A 15,872-nucleotide genomic window follows, 5' to 3' on the forward strand; every position below is an offset into this window, starting at 1 on the left:
CTCGAATACTATACGTAGTTCTTTCTCACCTGAAATAAACTACAGAAGGTAGGGTTATTAAATTGGTCAGAAGCACAGGGCACCGACCGACTTTGACATCGCGAAATATCTGGAAAATTCTATTTGTGCGAGGTGTTGAAGTGATAAAATAACCATCGATTTATGGGGGTGTTTTAGAGTGCAGCTCTTAGGCGCCTGTTTCCGCGTATAACGGCGTCGGCGTAACCGCCCCGCTAAATTTATCGGGAAATTGAATTTGTGTTGAGGTCACGTGACGTCACTTTTCCCACTAAATCTAAGAGAGAAACTGAATTTGTTCATGGGTGGCATGGCACGAAGTCATTTGACGTAAATTTCGCCGCTAAGTTTAGCGGGGAAACTGTGGGAGGAGGAGAGGGTATAGAAGAGGAGGGAAGGGTGCGGAGGGGAAGGATGGGAGGGTACGCAGGAGGAGGAGAGAAGTGTACGGAGGAGGAGCAGTGGGGGTCGAGGAGGGGAGAGGCCAGAAGGAGGAGAGGAGGTGGAGGAGAGGAGGAAGAGCATACTCTTACCTCTGTACCCTCTCCTCCTCCTTCTCAAGAGCTGCGCTCTAATTTTGCATTAGAGAGATTTGTAAGCGTCTTTATTTTTTCTCCCGTTTTCTTTTTCGTGTTTCCTTGAACATGTGCAGATTTCCGAGTAGTTTTGATTGGTCCAAAAAAATTCACTTAACATTTAGCTTTCTGGTTTTATAAATAATTAATGCAGGCTTTATTTCATTTGTGACCAGTTTTACACAGCCGCATTAACATAGCCTGGACATGCGCACGTTTTGCGCAGCTCGGCATCGATTCTCGGCTGCTTGAATCAATAATTCAAGACTCATGAGCCTCGGACCGTCATTTCTTGATAAATAAAAATTGATGTGTAATATATTCCCCAATTTTAGAGGTTCGTTTTATAATCAGGTTACATATAGCAAAATAACTACTCATTAGACGTGCTTTGAAGCATTCTTTCATCTAAACCTGGCTTGCCAAAAAAAATAAATAATATATATATATATATATATATATGTTGTTTTTTTAATTTTTGGGTTGCCGGTTTACGATTAGATACAAGAAATGTAATTTTGTAAAGCGAAGTGCTTGGAATGAAGCTTTTCCTTCTAAAAAGCTAAAAAGTTTACTGCGCAACGGAAACCTCCTGTAGAAGGGACTACACCGGACACAATACGTCTTTGTCTGATGGAGGGACGGGATTTAACCCGTTAGCATCCTTGGACTGGCAGTATTTTGCCATGAAGTTTTCTTTCCCCGTTCACTCCTCAGCTGACTATGGGGAGGGAGCTACGAGTTCACCGGACCAATCAGCCGCCTCGTTTTCATCACCTGCCCCCGCTCTCTGTGCGTGGATATGGGCGAGCGCATGACTACGTGACCAAAGATTGACAGATGGCTGATGCAATGAGCTCGTAGGTTCCACTGATCTGTTAGCTTAGGGGCGAACGGAGTAGAGAGGCCCCTCTTGGTTTCACATATATGAGTTCCGAGAAACACATTTAAAGTATCTGCAGTCATTGACAACGTAACAAACGCCGGGCGTAGCGAGCTCCAAACATCTTATTGCTCCACAGCAAATAAGGTTGCGTCACTTATTGATAAGAACACAGTAGAAGAAATCACGAGCAAAAGGCACGAACAGGACAGGCCACGCACTCCGCTTTTTTACCTGCCAGAGCATATTGCCCCGGGTCAGTGAACAAAAGGCTTCCCGGTCGGCCGCTAGTGAGCGCACCTGTTGGCCGAGAAGGTCAACTTTGGGCAGGTCGTGCCATAGAACGTCTGGACGCGCGCGCTCGGGTGTTGGAGCTTTACATCGGCTCCAGTGATTGCGTTCGCGGACCCTCTCGGAGTTGGGTAAAAGTTCGAATAGGATGACCCTATTTGTTGAGTCGATATTCATCACCCTCTGTAATGCTAAACCCCAGACTAAAGTGATGGGGATAAAAACAAAAATAATAAACAAATAACGTACAATTACACATACTGCCCTCAAAACGTGTCGGTACAGGATCAATGCGGGAAAGAGTGTACAAACCGGAGAGTCCTCCGACGTCCATTTTCTTGAGGTTCTTGGCTTCCAGGATGACTACCGTCAGCTTGCCGGCCGTGGGGACATAGCGGAGCGAGAAGCAAATGTCTCCCAGCTTGTTTTCCTACAGGGAACGACAGCAAGGAAAGACATTGAAGAATGAAGACGGAGGTAGACGCGGCCATGCTGGAGCTGCTTGCTGCGAATGCCGCACGAATTAACATGCAATTTCTTATTACAAAATGTTGCCTTAGAACGTTTATCGAGCCAGCGGCTTAGCCTCAATCAGATATTATCCAGGTTGAGGTTTAGACGACATATGATTGTCATAGATAATATCTCCATTTCAAATGATCGGTTACTTTTGCTTGTTTTTTTGTCTTAAGCCCTTGTTTGCAGGTTATCAACTAGAATATATTACAAAATAATCGCCTGAAACGCGCCGCATTCAATTGTATTGTCCAATGAAACATCATTATACTACTCATTAGAGCTCTAACTGGAACTAAGCGAATCACGCGAAAACTGGAGCAAACGCTTTGCTATACATTATTAGGATGTAAAATAAAATAAAATAAAACTTAAGCATAAACTTATTTGTCTACGGGAGAGTACGAAACCAGCAAAGTTAGGTCCCAGTGTCTAGTTTTCAACTTTGCGTCGTTCACACGCAAACGGCAACGGTCAACAGCTCCTAGGTTAGCGAGGCTACAGTGCTGTTTCTGCGTCCTCCGAAAGAAACAAACTTGGGGAAGAGAATAATGGACAACTTGAATCTCCGATGGAACACGAGTATCAGCCGATCGCTGACGCGGCACTTCTGTCCCACATGTGCTCAGGGTTTGAGTCTGTTATGCTACGTTTCACACAATGTCTGACCGCAGCCAACGCTACGAGGCAACAGAGTCAACCCAGCGGCATCAAAGGTACATCACCAGGGGGCTCGTATACTTGATGTAAAACAGAGCACAGGCGAGACCGAAAAGTCAGCATTGTGTCCTCGCTATCCAGGTGCGCTCAACGGCGCGGCAGCTTCATTGGCAAACAGCCACCGAAGACATTGGTCGAGGAGGCAGAGGCACCCTCTCATCAGCGACAGAAGCCAAGAGGCGTGCGCAGTAAGGCTCGTTCTGACCACTACGACAACACCGGAATGCCAGAGCAGACACACACACAAACGCGGGGGGAGAGAGGCGCGCCCGGCAGAGCGCAGCTTTTTCCCCCCGAGCTCCACAGAAGCCGGGATATCTATGACACTGGCACAGGCCGTCGGCCAGGCAAGAGACACAGCGAGCACGTTGCACGGACCTCGTGGAAGGCACGACACTCGGGGTGCTGCTAGTGGAAGAAGTCGTGGCGGTGGGGTGCCCCACAAGGGCCGCCCGCTATGCGACGGAAGAGAGCCACTAAATGGACTATGCTCCAGAGTTGCCACACTTGAGCCATCGCGATGCTCACAAAAAAAAAAAAAGTTTTTAATTATTTGAATATTTTTTTCCTGAAATCACAGTAAACATTTTTCCTATTCTTCAGAAATGATTGAAACGAGAGAACATAACAATGTCTCTCGAATTCCACGCAACGCATTTTCAAGCCGAGGAAAACGCACATTGGAATCGAATCGCCTTTTTTTTTTTTTTTTTTTTGCCCGTTCCGTTTATTGGGTGTTTAGGATGTTTGACGTTGTTTGTTCTGAGAACTCAAATTTGCGTTTAACGAAGTGCCTCTGACCCTGAGCGTTTCAGGTGTGTCGCCTTGCATGAATTGCAGTGTCCCATGTTTTCTCTTCTGGCTTCTTTCATTAGGCGCCACTGTAATTTATTCCGCAATTGTACTTCTTATTGTTGCGTTCACGCATTTGTTTCGGCTATTCTCGGCCAATGATTGAAAAAGAGTAGTTTGGCGATCAGTAAACGGAGGTTAAGTAATTAAGTCTCTTTACGGGTGATATGTTTTATGGCAGATACATTTTTGTTGACTGACGTGAATGCTGAATAGATGCCAAGCCTAGCCAGGTATAGCCACATTAGGTTTGATGTGGATCCATTGACTACTCTTGATTATACGAGTACACCTTGTAGGTAGAAACTGTAAAAAGCGTATGAAAAAGTCTAGTTCGCATGCCTGTTCATAACGTTTGCCTCGTTAAATTGTACCGCACAGTTTACAGTTTAGATAATTGCAAAGTGGTGTGCATATTTGTTTGTCAAATAATATTTTTCGAATCAAACAAAAGCGGCTTCAAGCGCGACGTAAATTGACAACTCGCTCTTCTTAAGCCCAGCAAATAAAAAGAAAAAAAAATGAAGAAAAGCAGGTGTGAAGTAATTTACACCGCAGATGACTATGTTGGATAATCGTATAATTCTGACGGTACTAATATTTTCTCGTGATTTCTAGATTCGCATTAGGCATTTGATATTTTGTAACGCCTTTTTGGGAAATTTTCGCCTGGCATTTAGATTCTCTTGTAGCTCTTCGGTTCTCTTATGGCTTTGAATTCTCTTAGAGCTTCTGGAATAGAGCCATTCCGAAATTGTGAAATTATGCATAGATTATGCGCAGCCGCCATTAATTGGTTTCATTGCTTCCGGCGTGAAGCCCGTGATTGATTTCGATCTCGCGTCGAGCACTGACGTAACACTCGCGTGAAAAATGCGTTTAGATCTGAGTACACCCCGAATGCTGACGAAGTGCGTTTGTGAAATCAGTACTCACAGTGCATAACCAACTAATGGTGGCCGCACAAAATTTATGCATCCTTTCGAAATTTCTCACGGCTCTTGGATACTCTGAGGGCTTTTGAATACTCTCGTAGTTTTAAGAATGCTCTTCTCGTTTTTAGGTTCTATCGTGGCTCTTGGGTTCTCTGGTGTTTTTTCTTTCTGAGAGGGTACACCGAGCAGGCGGCTCTTGTGGGGGTTGGCGGTGGCACAGCACACAGACGAGACGGCGAGCTCCGACTACTACACGACAGCTCCAAGCTGCGGTCGTTGGGAGGGACGGGTCTGACACACCGACTACGGACACAGCACACCACAGACTAGAGTTTTGCAGACGCCACTGCCTCGGGGGGAGGGAGCAGACACTCTTCGACCACGAGATGGCGCCTCTCATCCTCGGGGGGGACTGCCTTCTTCACGTCACGGCATGCGGTTTGGGGCATGCAGGACCACAGAAAAAGGCTGGCAGGTAAGCGCACGAGGCGGTTCAACCGGAAAGGCTCGGGCAACGTGCGAATAGCCGTGCGTGCTTTCACGTGGTCACGTCTCTGTGGGTCTGTTCGTATTCTAAAAAGAGATCGATCGTATCAAACGAACTTGCGTTTTGCGTGGAAATGATCCAGGTATGAACGCCTCATTATAGTTCCGCGGCCAACGAGATTTTGGTATCGATCGGCAAGATCAGACGCAAAGAATGAATCGCAGAAAACAAAACATGAACATGATTGGCCACGCTTTGCGAATTTCCAACCGTCATGGCTATAGTAATTGAAACGCTAAGAAACACAAGGTGTGACGAGTTTCCTGCATCTTATTATTTGCTTCATAGTCATTAAGACTGCAGAACTGACCGAAAAGAACGTCGAAAAACGAAGCACGAAGCATCAACATATTAAACAATGTCCTGCGTGTATTAGGCAGTCATTGACTATAGTTCTGATTTTCTCCGCCAGGTTGCATCACGTAACAGAAAAAGTTAGCAAATAAAAAATAAATAAATGTATCTTAATCGTAAGGATAAAGTGAAAAGACCCAGAATGTACAGCGTGATTAATGCTGCGCTGGGTGTTTATAAGTTTTTCTGAGCCTATAAAGGCACGACGAATTTTGAGGAAACTAATATGAGCGGACTTAGGTGCCGCTTACTCTAGCGGGAACTGTTTCCCCGCTACTTTTAGCGGAAACAATTACGTGGTACACTTTTGCCGTTCACATTTATTGGGACATTCTTGGTTTAAAATCTTGAGCCCAGAAACATTCTGCATGAAAAGAAGAAAACAGGAAACGGCGAACGTGGGCAAGTCTTGGAATTACGAGATATGAACCTCTCAGTGAGCTCGAGCAAATTTTGAATGAGTCCTAGTGATCGCCAAACCATGAACCTTCTTTTAATTGATAAGGTTCGCATTCGTGAATTTGTAATTTGTGGTGAATGAGCTTGACGTTGAGGTATGCTATATATGACAAACCGACTTTGCCGGCAGTTCTAGCAAACCAAAAATATAGGTCCGGAAGTTTGGGAGTCATATTTCTTTGAAGTTTGAACAGAAGGCGCAGAACTCAGTCATAATTTGCAGCACAGAGTAATTTCGCATCTTATATGACAATCTATGTAGGAAATGCAAAGTGTGCTTGAAATGTATTCATGCAGTGTTTAAAATAATGTGCTGGACTAGCGGCTAACTACGGCGTTAATATATGATCGGCATGCCTTAAAAGATCTTAGTAAAACCTATTTTAGAAAAGTGTGAAAGGATATTCTTTTTGTTTTGTGCGCACAGTCGTTTTATGATTATCACAAAATATGATACTGGAACCTCCAGAAGGGCAGTTCATTTCAGAAAGAAACACCTCTTCCCGAAGCAGCAAATCATGTGTCCCCTTTGATCAGGAACCCGAACAGCGGAATGAAAGGCTGGTGATTTTTTTATTTCATGACGACTATCTTAGCTGGTGGACAGGCTATATGGTATACATAGGGTAACGTGCTGACCCTTCTGGTGCTTTATATGCAGGAGAGTTTGTGAAGCTCTCACAACTTTCACTGTTGGACAACTTTCAACGAAGAACACCAAAACGGCATCTTAAGATTGACTTCTGAGTGTGAAAAACCTTGAGATTATCTATCGTATTGATCGTAGTCAAGTAGTCAGATGGTTCTGTATATTATTTACGCATAAAAATGGCCAACATACACAGATCATGGTAACATAGTCTCATAATGTTATATGTAATTTTAACCTTACTTTCACCTACACAGAGAAGGTAAAATAATGATGGTTTTGTATTTGATTCACACCCGGAGATTGTCCATTTGCACAGATCATGGTGAAATAATCGAATGGTTTTGTATGTAACTTACAGTTAGGAGTTGTCCATTTACTGAGATGATGTTGATATATTATAATAGATATGTATGTCATTTACTCCTGGATATTGTTCATCTCTACAGGCAATAGTGAAATAATGAGATGATTTCTATGTGATATGCAGAAGAAGATTATCAATCTACAAAGAGTTTGATCAAATAATTTGATTGTTTTGTATGGGATTTTATACATGAATATTTCCGACATACACAAACTACAGTGAAATAATCTAATAATTTTGTATGTGATTTATATTTAGGGAATATCCAATTACACAAAGCACAGTAAAATAATCTGATGGGTTTGTACGCAATTTACACCTGTAAATGGTCTAATGTACAGAGAATGGTAACATAATCTGATGAATTTCTATGTTATTTATACCTAATAATTGTTCACCTACACAAATCAAAATTAAATCATCTGAAGGTTAGATTTTCTATCTGCACAAATTTAGAGATAAAATTGCAAGGTTTTGTATGTAGTTTAAACCTAGAAATGGTCCTTCCTCACAGACGCTTTTGACATAATCTGATTTTTTAGTTTATTTAGTTATTTATTTAATTTCACCCAAAGAGCTGAGAGGGCATTATTTAGACCCGGAGATTATCTATCAACACAAAATATAGTGAAGCAATTTATATTTTTGTATGTGAGTAACACCTACAGATTGTCCATCGTCACAAATCACGCAGCAGGACTAGGGAAGTTTTAAGCCGATCGGTCTTGATGTAAGCAGATCTTGTAACGAACAACAGTTATGTAGACACTACTGCGAGATGTCCGTCCACACGTTATACGCCGTTCTGCGCTTATGAACTGCCTTTCTATATCGGACATGCAAGAAGCTATTTTAAGGCAGAAAAACTGCCCGCTGTCTAAACTATTATACAAGGAGTGTTGTATTGCGCTGTTTTGATCTTTCAATATGCCCCAAAAGAATCAAGTTTCCTAAGGGAACATCTTCCATATTAGAAGTTAAAGTAAGTTAAAGTAAGAAAAAATATATTTAGAAATAAGTACTTAGCGGTTAATTTGGTAATACGTAACCAGCATATTTTTTTATATTTAAAACCTACATTTATGTGTTTTATAAGTGACAGAGTCACCTTCATTCGACGCATCATTAAAGTTTAGTTCGTTTAACGAAACATTTTGAACCGTGTTCTTGGTAACCCCTGCACCCAAAACCAAGAACGTGTAAAATTGGTAATTGAAACAACAACGCTAAGGATGTGAGTTTTTCTAGAAACTAGCCATCTTAGTACATTAAACTTATGGTACACAGGACCTGCATTATACGAATGGTCACGTGAAGTCAAGAACCGATAGTCTTCGCAATCTGGCCATGACATGGGACACGGAGAAGCGAATTTACTGATGACAATTAAAGAACTTTTTGTTGGGCTAGTTGGTGTTGACTGTATTGAACCTTGGTTAAAAGCGCTAAAAAGACGTACACAAGATAAAAAAGACGTACACAAGACATGTAAACGAGTTTATGCTCTTGTATCTCGCGCATGAGTAGCCTGGGTGACGATTAGTGTATCATATATATATATATATATATATATATATATATATATATATATATATATATATATATATACTTCCATCTTCCTTTCCCAATACAGTTGTGAGTAGCGCCCGTGTTTGTCTTCTATCTTGTGTACGTCTTTTTTAAGCGCTTTTAACCATGGTTCAATACTGATGACAGGTTTTGCGAACAGACCACGCGGACACGACACCACAACGCAAGCGAGGAACAAGCGAGCAATCGAGCACCAAAGTTTTGCCAGCAGTACACAGAAATAATGAGAAAGAGTGAGGAGTTGGTGCATGCTAGAGTCTTCGAAGCGGCGTACAATGCGAGGAGGACGAGGCTTCGCGGAGGAGGAGAGCAGTCGGCCATCTTTAGTGTGGCGGAAGACTGCGGTACTTACGGGTAGAGGGTGTTAGTGTCCCGCAGCCGAATAGGGAAGACATCGTCCCGATGGGCATCGGCACCGTCCCGGGAATATATATATTTTTTTTTGGTTTTCAAAAGGGACATTTTGCCGGGGCAGGAGCCAATGCGAGGCGAGAAGAAGAAGGGGGTGGCGGGCAGACCAAATTCCAAAAGGAAAAGGAGAGAGAGAAAACGAAATTGGGGTGACATACTCGCAAAACACATCACTCGTTTGCGGGAAGCAGTCTCCAAGGGAAGAAGAAAACAACACAAACTGAACGCAGTTTCGGGCTTTAGGCCCGCGTGGAGTGAAAAAGAGAAAGTGAAACAGGCACTGCGTCAAAAACGATTTCATAACGTACCGTAACTTTTGTCCGAGATAACTACCCAGTTTACCTAATTCGGACGTGCTAATTGTTTTCTGTCTCAAGTATTTTATTCTTATTGAAACTTTTTGAATTTGGCATAAACATATTGTAAGCTTGTACAAAAAATGATATTGTTTAACACTAAGCATGAGGGCCAATGAAAATGCCGATCTCCGGTATGAAACCATATTGTTTGTAAAATATTTCTCGAGTATGTCCGTTTAAGAAATTCATTTGACACTTTTATTTACTTGTCAGTAGTACTGAACGTGGCTGTAGACAAGTCACTCTATCTGTTCCTTTTTTGTGTACTCTTTTGGAACATACCCCTCCAAAAATAAAATCGGCACACTAAATAAATATTTTGGGTTTGGCTGTTCGTTGGACCTTGAATAGTGAACGACAACAACTTGAAATCGACTTCAAGGTTATGCAATTGTCCAATAAAAAACACTTGATTAAATAAAGTATGCAATAACCAACAAGGAATAGATTTTTGCTCAAATGCAATAAGCGTTTAAACTTAGCTCAACCACACGCTTAGGCTGTGCCTCAGAAAGTTAGAAAGTTTTGGAGAAAAGTTACGGTAATTAAAACAGAAGCGGAGTAATAACAAAATTAATGGAAGCATTCAAAATGTAGAGATAGGAAGAATGAAGTAGTGGTAAGGCACACGTGAAACAAAATGTCAGAGGAAAGAAGCAAAGAAAATAGTCAGTTCGATAAGAATACAAACCGTCTTCAGGGGGAATCCAACAGCAATCACAGCACACCGAGGGCCACAAAACAAAGACACACATTGGTTTTAAAAATTATGGCCCAGATTAGCGCCAATTTCTGCATCACCGCATTGAAGCCACACATTTTGTTTAGACACAATGCCTATTTTCTACGAACTCGAGCGTCCAAATACTCTACTGTTTTGATAGACAATCCCTTCATAAATGTTTTTAATGCAAAAAAAAAAAATTACCACATTCACACACAGATATCACATGTTGGATTTCAGCGGGCGTCTTCTGCAACTTGTGGAATCTAGTTAAGAATACCACCTCATTTTGCTATACTTTTAGGCCATTAATTACCCCACGAAATATTTAATTTAATGAATGTAATTTGGAAATTGCGCATATGGACGTTGAATTTTGAAGTCATGAAATGATCTGCGAAAAATGAGTATTTATCAAGATAAAGCGTAGAACGAAATGAGAGTCTTGGCAAAAGCCACGAAATTTGAAAATTATTATCATATTGAAACATATCTTATTGGACCGCGAGAGACTTGTTTCAGTCAACGTTTTGTCCAAAAGAATGTAGTTCTTGTTAACACTGCTCCTTTGAAAATTGTTTTTTATGCATTTTTTGCGGAATGGGGATGACACTGACTAGACAACAAGCTCTGCAGAGTTGTTTCTGTAGATACTTTGATAAAGGTTAAAAACAACCGTTGTGATTGCAAGTGTGCTAAAGCGACCACGTTCACGTGCCTTAACTTTGAACGATATGTTTTCTGGAGATGTCTTAAAATGAAAAAAAAAAACCTCTAAGAAAGCAGTGCATCCCGTTCCTCTAACATACAGCTCTGCATGTAATTATAACAGGTTAAATGATTTGGCGAAAAGGGGCGTGTAGTGGAGACTGGACACGTTAACTATGTTCCCTACGTTAAAAAAAAAAAAGAATATTGACAAAATAATTGGAATTGAAATTAGCGTTATAACAATACAGCTAAGGTGATTATGTTTTACTACATTGAGTGATAAAGAGACCAGTTGTTCGCCGTGATTGACTTGCTCCGGGTTTTGCAAGAAAGTAAACCCACCGATCTTTTTGGGGTAAATAAATTGTGTATTCCCTCTTCAGTCAATTATGTGCGACCGTATGCGCTCCATATTTTGTTGGCGTATTGTTTGTGATGACAGAGCTATATTTATTTGTGATGCCCCGGGCTACAATGGATAGAAAAGTATGTAGCTAACGTACATATCGGTGTCTGTTGGCGCTATTACTAAGGGCAATGTTAAAGCTAAAACAAAATGACGACTGTATAGGACGTGACCCTTAACAATTTCCTTGTATTTGAGATCGTCATTTCTCAGAAACTTATAATAAAAAGTGACAGTTTCCACTGGCTCCTTACGTTATGACCTACTCTAGTTTCTAGACTAGGGTGGTGTGCACACACACAGTATTTGCAGACACACACACGCACGACTCTAGTGCTGCGCAGCGTTTCGTGACTGCTACGTGGGCTGATGTGCCGAAGAGAGCCCGGAGACACAACACAGGTCATGCTATGGGCAACTGTCGAATAAAAAAAAAGAAGAAAAGAGGTACTTCACTGCACAGATAAACAGCACTTCACGATCACGGCCACAAGAGGCATGCGCTACCACAAGTGCAACGACACTGCTAAGAAACTTTACTGTGGTATAGAACGTAATGATAAATCCTCAGGCGTGGGAAGAAAATGGTAAAACAAAAGAAAAAAAAAAAACAATAAGAGATACCAACGAGACTAGGGATATTAACTTTCAACCCAGTGAGGATTTACCATCATGTTCAATATACACCAGCTCGCCTGCGCTTTGAGCACTTTTTCTTACTTTGGTAGTTGGCTTTACAAGAAGACTTTCAGCGGACAATAATGTGAAAAGTAACGAAGAGAGACATTTATAATTTGACGGGACCATCAATGTTAACTCAAAAGGAAATTCGAATTGACACTGTTTTGCTAAATACGCTCAAATAACGTTTTATTTATATTAATGTGAAAGCCATTTATATTGTTTGTATTTGAAATAGTAGTATTGGGCCAAAAACAAACTGATGTTCTTCACATAAGCTAAAGTGCCGCTGTACTGGGTAAACACGACCTTTCGTTCGAGCAGCTTTTATATTCAGAATATAGAAGATAGTCCCATGTCAAGCGTTAAATGATTGTTCCACCTCTGAATATCTTTAAGAGATGTCATGAATGAGCTGAGGTGACTATTTTAAGTTCGATTTGTTTCTTTAAATTTCGATGAAGTCTCCCATTCAGACATCGTATGTAGTGCTCAATGGAAACAGAAATCTGCCTTTGAACTATGTCCCTAGGAAAGCGTTCCCGACAGGTGTGTTGAGAGGATTCTTATTTTGTTCGTTCGCGTATCACCTGATGACGTAATAGCTGTGCAGGGCTGCAGGTTGCTGCGATCCTGGATGTTACGGAAGGCGTCTGCTTTGTAGCCACCCCCTTCGCGGACTATCAGCTGTCGGAAACTCAGCAGTTAGGGGTTGGGACGCCATGACGATGGCGATGCGTGCGTCAGCGTTTTGCAATAATTTTTTTAGGGTGTTGTCAATCTCCAGGGCTCGCAAAAAAAGTGAACGTAAAATCGGCGCCTGCACGAAAGGATCTCAAACTTTTTATCAAAGCTGCATTTTAGTGATGCAATTTACTTTGTGAAATATAAAAGACACAGGGTTCTTCCGAAAAAAAAAAAAGCTGGTATCAATATGCTTGCCAAGGGGAGCGGCGGGCGACGACGCAAACGACCGAGTTAGCTAGAGTTTGCGGCGCCACCTCTCGATAGGAGCAGCGAACAGACGGCACAGTTAGTCGGAAGTAGTCGTCTGCTTGCTGCGACTATCGGGATGTGGCGCCACATGCAGAACTCTCCCTGCTCGGTCGTCTTCGTTGTTGACTCTGGCAGGGATGGTGGACAATTTTTTGTACATGGAAGCAAAATTCTTGCAGTTTTGCAAGGCAAAATTTCTGTCTAAGGTACACTTTTTTAAAAAAAATGTTGAGGTCGCTGCGTGCGGACGCCAGTTTTTTCCGAATGATTTAAGACCGAGGCTGGAGAATAAAAACACTCTGTATAGTCAAGAGGCAATTAGTGCAATCACGCGAAGCTTCCTGCGACATTTTTTTCTGCGATTTTGAGGATACTAAATATACAGGCGACAAGAGAATGCTGAATATGCCGGTAGGAGACGCGTTCCAGGTACCAAAAATCTAAATGCTCTTCAAACACCGTTTTTCGGTGTACACAATCTACTTCTGCTACTCCACTAAAATAACATTGCACGAATACACCAAAGCTTCCACAAATAGGTTTTCGAGAAAGGACAGTCTAGATTGAACGCTTGGATTCTTTTTTCGATGAGTCTTCCCGTTATTATGGTTCTGTGTATTTAAAACATCGTAGGACGACCATTTTATAAATAGGTCGCATCGTTTTGTTTCGCTCTTCAATTCCTCGTGACCATAATTTAGAGTCAAGTTGATTTGTCTCAACAGTTCAGCTTGTTTAGAGAACCGTAGTTTAACTGAGCGTCGCTTCGCAAAAAATGACGCGTTCCTTATATGACATCGTGCTCACCTAAACTAACACAACTCCAACTTCGGTTTTGATCGCCATCCGAGATGAATTTGTCCAGTACAGTGACCATTCAACTAAAATGTCCTTTCAAGAAACGTATAGCACACAACGTTTATTTTTTCTTCAGAGTGGCGGCCACCAATCAGTGTGCAACTAGATTGAACACCACAAAACACATCGAACAAAAAGAGTACAACATGTGTCTCGTACGACGGTGCTAAGCACACGACGGTTCTATACCACCCAGGCAGACTCCTGTGAAAGAAATACAGTGAACATAAACGTGTTTGAGAAAGACAGATGAGCATTCAAGTAAAATACATGCGGTCAGCGAGTGCTCATGCAACAATATAAAAAGAAGACATAAGCCTCGAGAAAGGAGCATCATGATTACAATCCACCGTGCAGTTCATGCAGAGATTTGGGAGATAAGAAAAAGTTGAGTGGTAATGCCAACCGGAACGATCCAGGTCATGGTGTCGGGTTGGAATAGGTATCGACCTCCTGCTATTGTGCGTTTTCAGCAGGGGACGAAAGTACGTTAGTCACAGCTAAGTTGGAAGATGTACTTTGGAGTTTCAACTGAAGAATATACAAAGTGTAGGTGAAAATTCAAGATACGCTTTATATCTTCAAAACTTCGCGGTACGTAGCCTTCACGGTAGGTTGGAAGTAATTTTATTCGATATGTGCTTACTCGACAACAAAATATACAAAATTGCTAGGTATAAAACACTGACATGTTGGTGTGAAAAATATTTGTATGAAAAATAGAATAAATTTGGAGGTAAAAGAAAAGAAATAGCCCTTGGCAGCGGAGCACTGATGAGGTATAAATCGTTCTCTCGTGTGCTTTTATGCGTCTTGATTTCCCTATCCTTAAAGCGCGAAACGCGTGTACGACGAAAACGTCCGATCCGACTCGCGGACTGCCGGAATGGCCTTGGGGGCGAGGGTTTCCGTAGCACTGGAGAGCGTTGAAAACCCTCGCCTCCGACCGTCGTATCCCCTGATCGGACGTCGGATCGGACGGTTTCGTGGTACATATGTTTCGCACTGAACCTTTCTAAAAAAAAGAAAAAAAGAAGAAGAAACAATTAATACTAATAATAAAATAAAAAAATAAAAGTTTTTAAAATTTGATATAGAGTCTGGCATTTTTCCTACATAAAAAGAGGCCTCGGCTAATTTGTTGATTAAGCACACTTAACAAACGTGACTTCGAAAATCCCATTATATGTTCATTGTTTGCTTTTGCTATTTGTTTTTAAGGTTCAACATTTTTTATTTGATTCTGTATCATAGGCTGAGTCGATTATTTTCACGCAACGTCTTCCCCTTCCAAGTATTCACTTACTCGTTTTACCAAAAACGAATTTTATAGGAATAAAACAGGTGCAATAGAGCAGTTCCGTTGTATTGTCAAAGTAATAAAGTAATATAGTAGTATATTTGAAAATATTATGTTATGACAATTGTTGCTTTCTCTTGAGAACGAAGTGATCCTGCTGAGACACATCTGTGTTAGTTAACAGGGTGAAAGAGTTGCACAAAAATTATCTATGCATTTCGAGCTGAGTTTAGACCGAAACTTTTCTTGTGGAGGTGCTATAGATCTAAATTATCCTACACATTGCCGACTCTGATCAGTACATCTAGAGTTTAACACTGAATGCCTTTCAATTTTCTGAAAAGAGGAGGCACGAAGTCGTATTAACGCCTCATTTCCAGCATAATTTTTCTCCAATAGAACACAACTGTAATTTGTGGGCATCTCATGAAACCAGTACCATATGTCGGTTTTTGTATCTAGCTAAAAGTTAAATTATGAAGAGCTTAGTATTTTCCATGTGGCATGCCTAAATAAACGCTTATATCATAAATTAGTCATATCGCTATACTGACAATAAAGCCTAAGAAGGAATATAATACGAATATAAAAGCGACACGCACATACATTATTACAATTATATTAGGATTGTATAGGTATACTGTGCAAATATGAAATTAAAGTGTATTTC

General features: G+C 41.3%; 1 protein-coding gene across 5 annotated transcripts in view; it reads right to left on the reverse strand.

Annotated features, from left to right (window-relative positions):
- Positions 1–15,872, reverse strand: part of LOC120836175 (synaptotagmin-1) — a 223,001-nt gene that overhangs the window by 19,011 nt on the left and 188,118 nt on the right. For 3 of the 5 annotated variants that reach the window (XM_042293183.1, XM_042293182.1, XM_042293181.1), the window contains exon 7: positions 2,080–2,188. In XM_042293183.1, coding sequence (XP_042149117.1) covers positions 2,080–2,188 — 109 coding nt within the window. Of the gene's footprint in view, positions 1–2,079; positions 2,198–15,872 lie in introns of all 5 variants that reach the window. The other 2 variants (XM_040211252.3, XM_040211251.3) reach the window with 1 other exon arrangement.

The sequence above is a fragment of the Ixodes scapularis genome, unplaced genomic scaffold (genome assembly GCF_016920785.2).
Source record: "Ixodes scapularis isolate PalLabHiFi unplaced genomic scaffold, ASM1692078v2 PGA_scaffold4__175_contigs__length_147842914, whole genome shotgun sequence".
NCBI lineage: Eukaryota > Metazoa > Arthropoda > Arachnida > Ixodida > Ixodidae > Ixodes > Ixodes scapularis.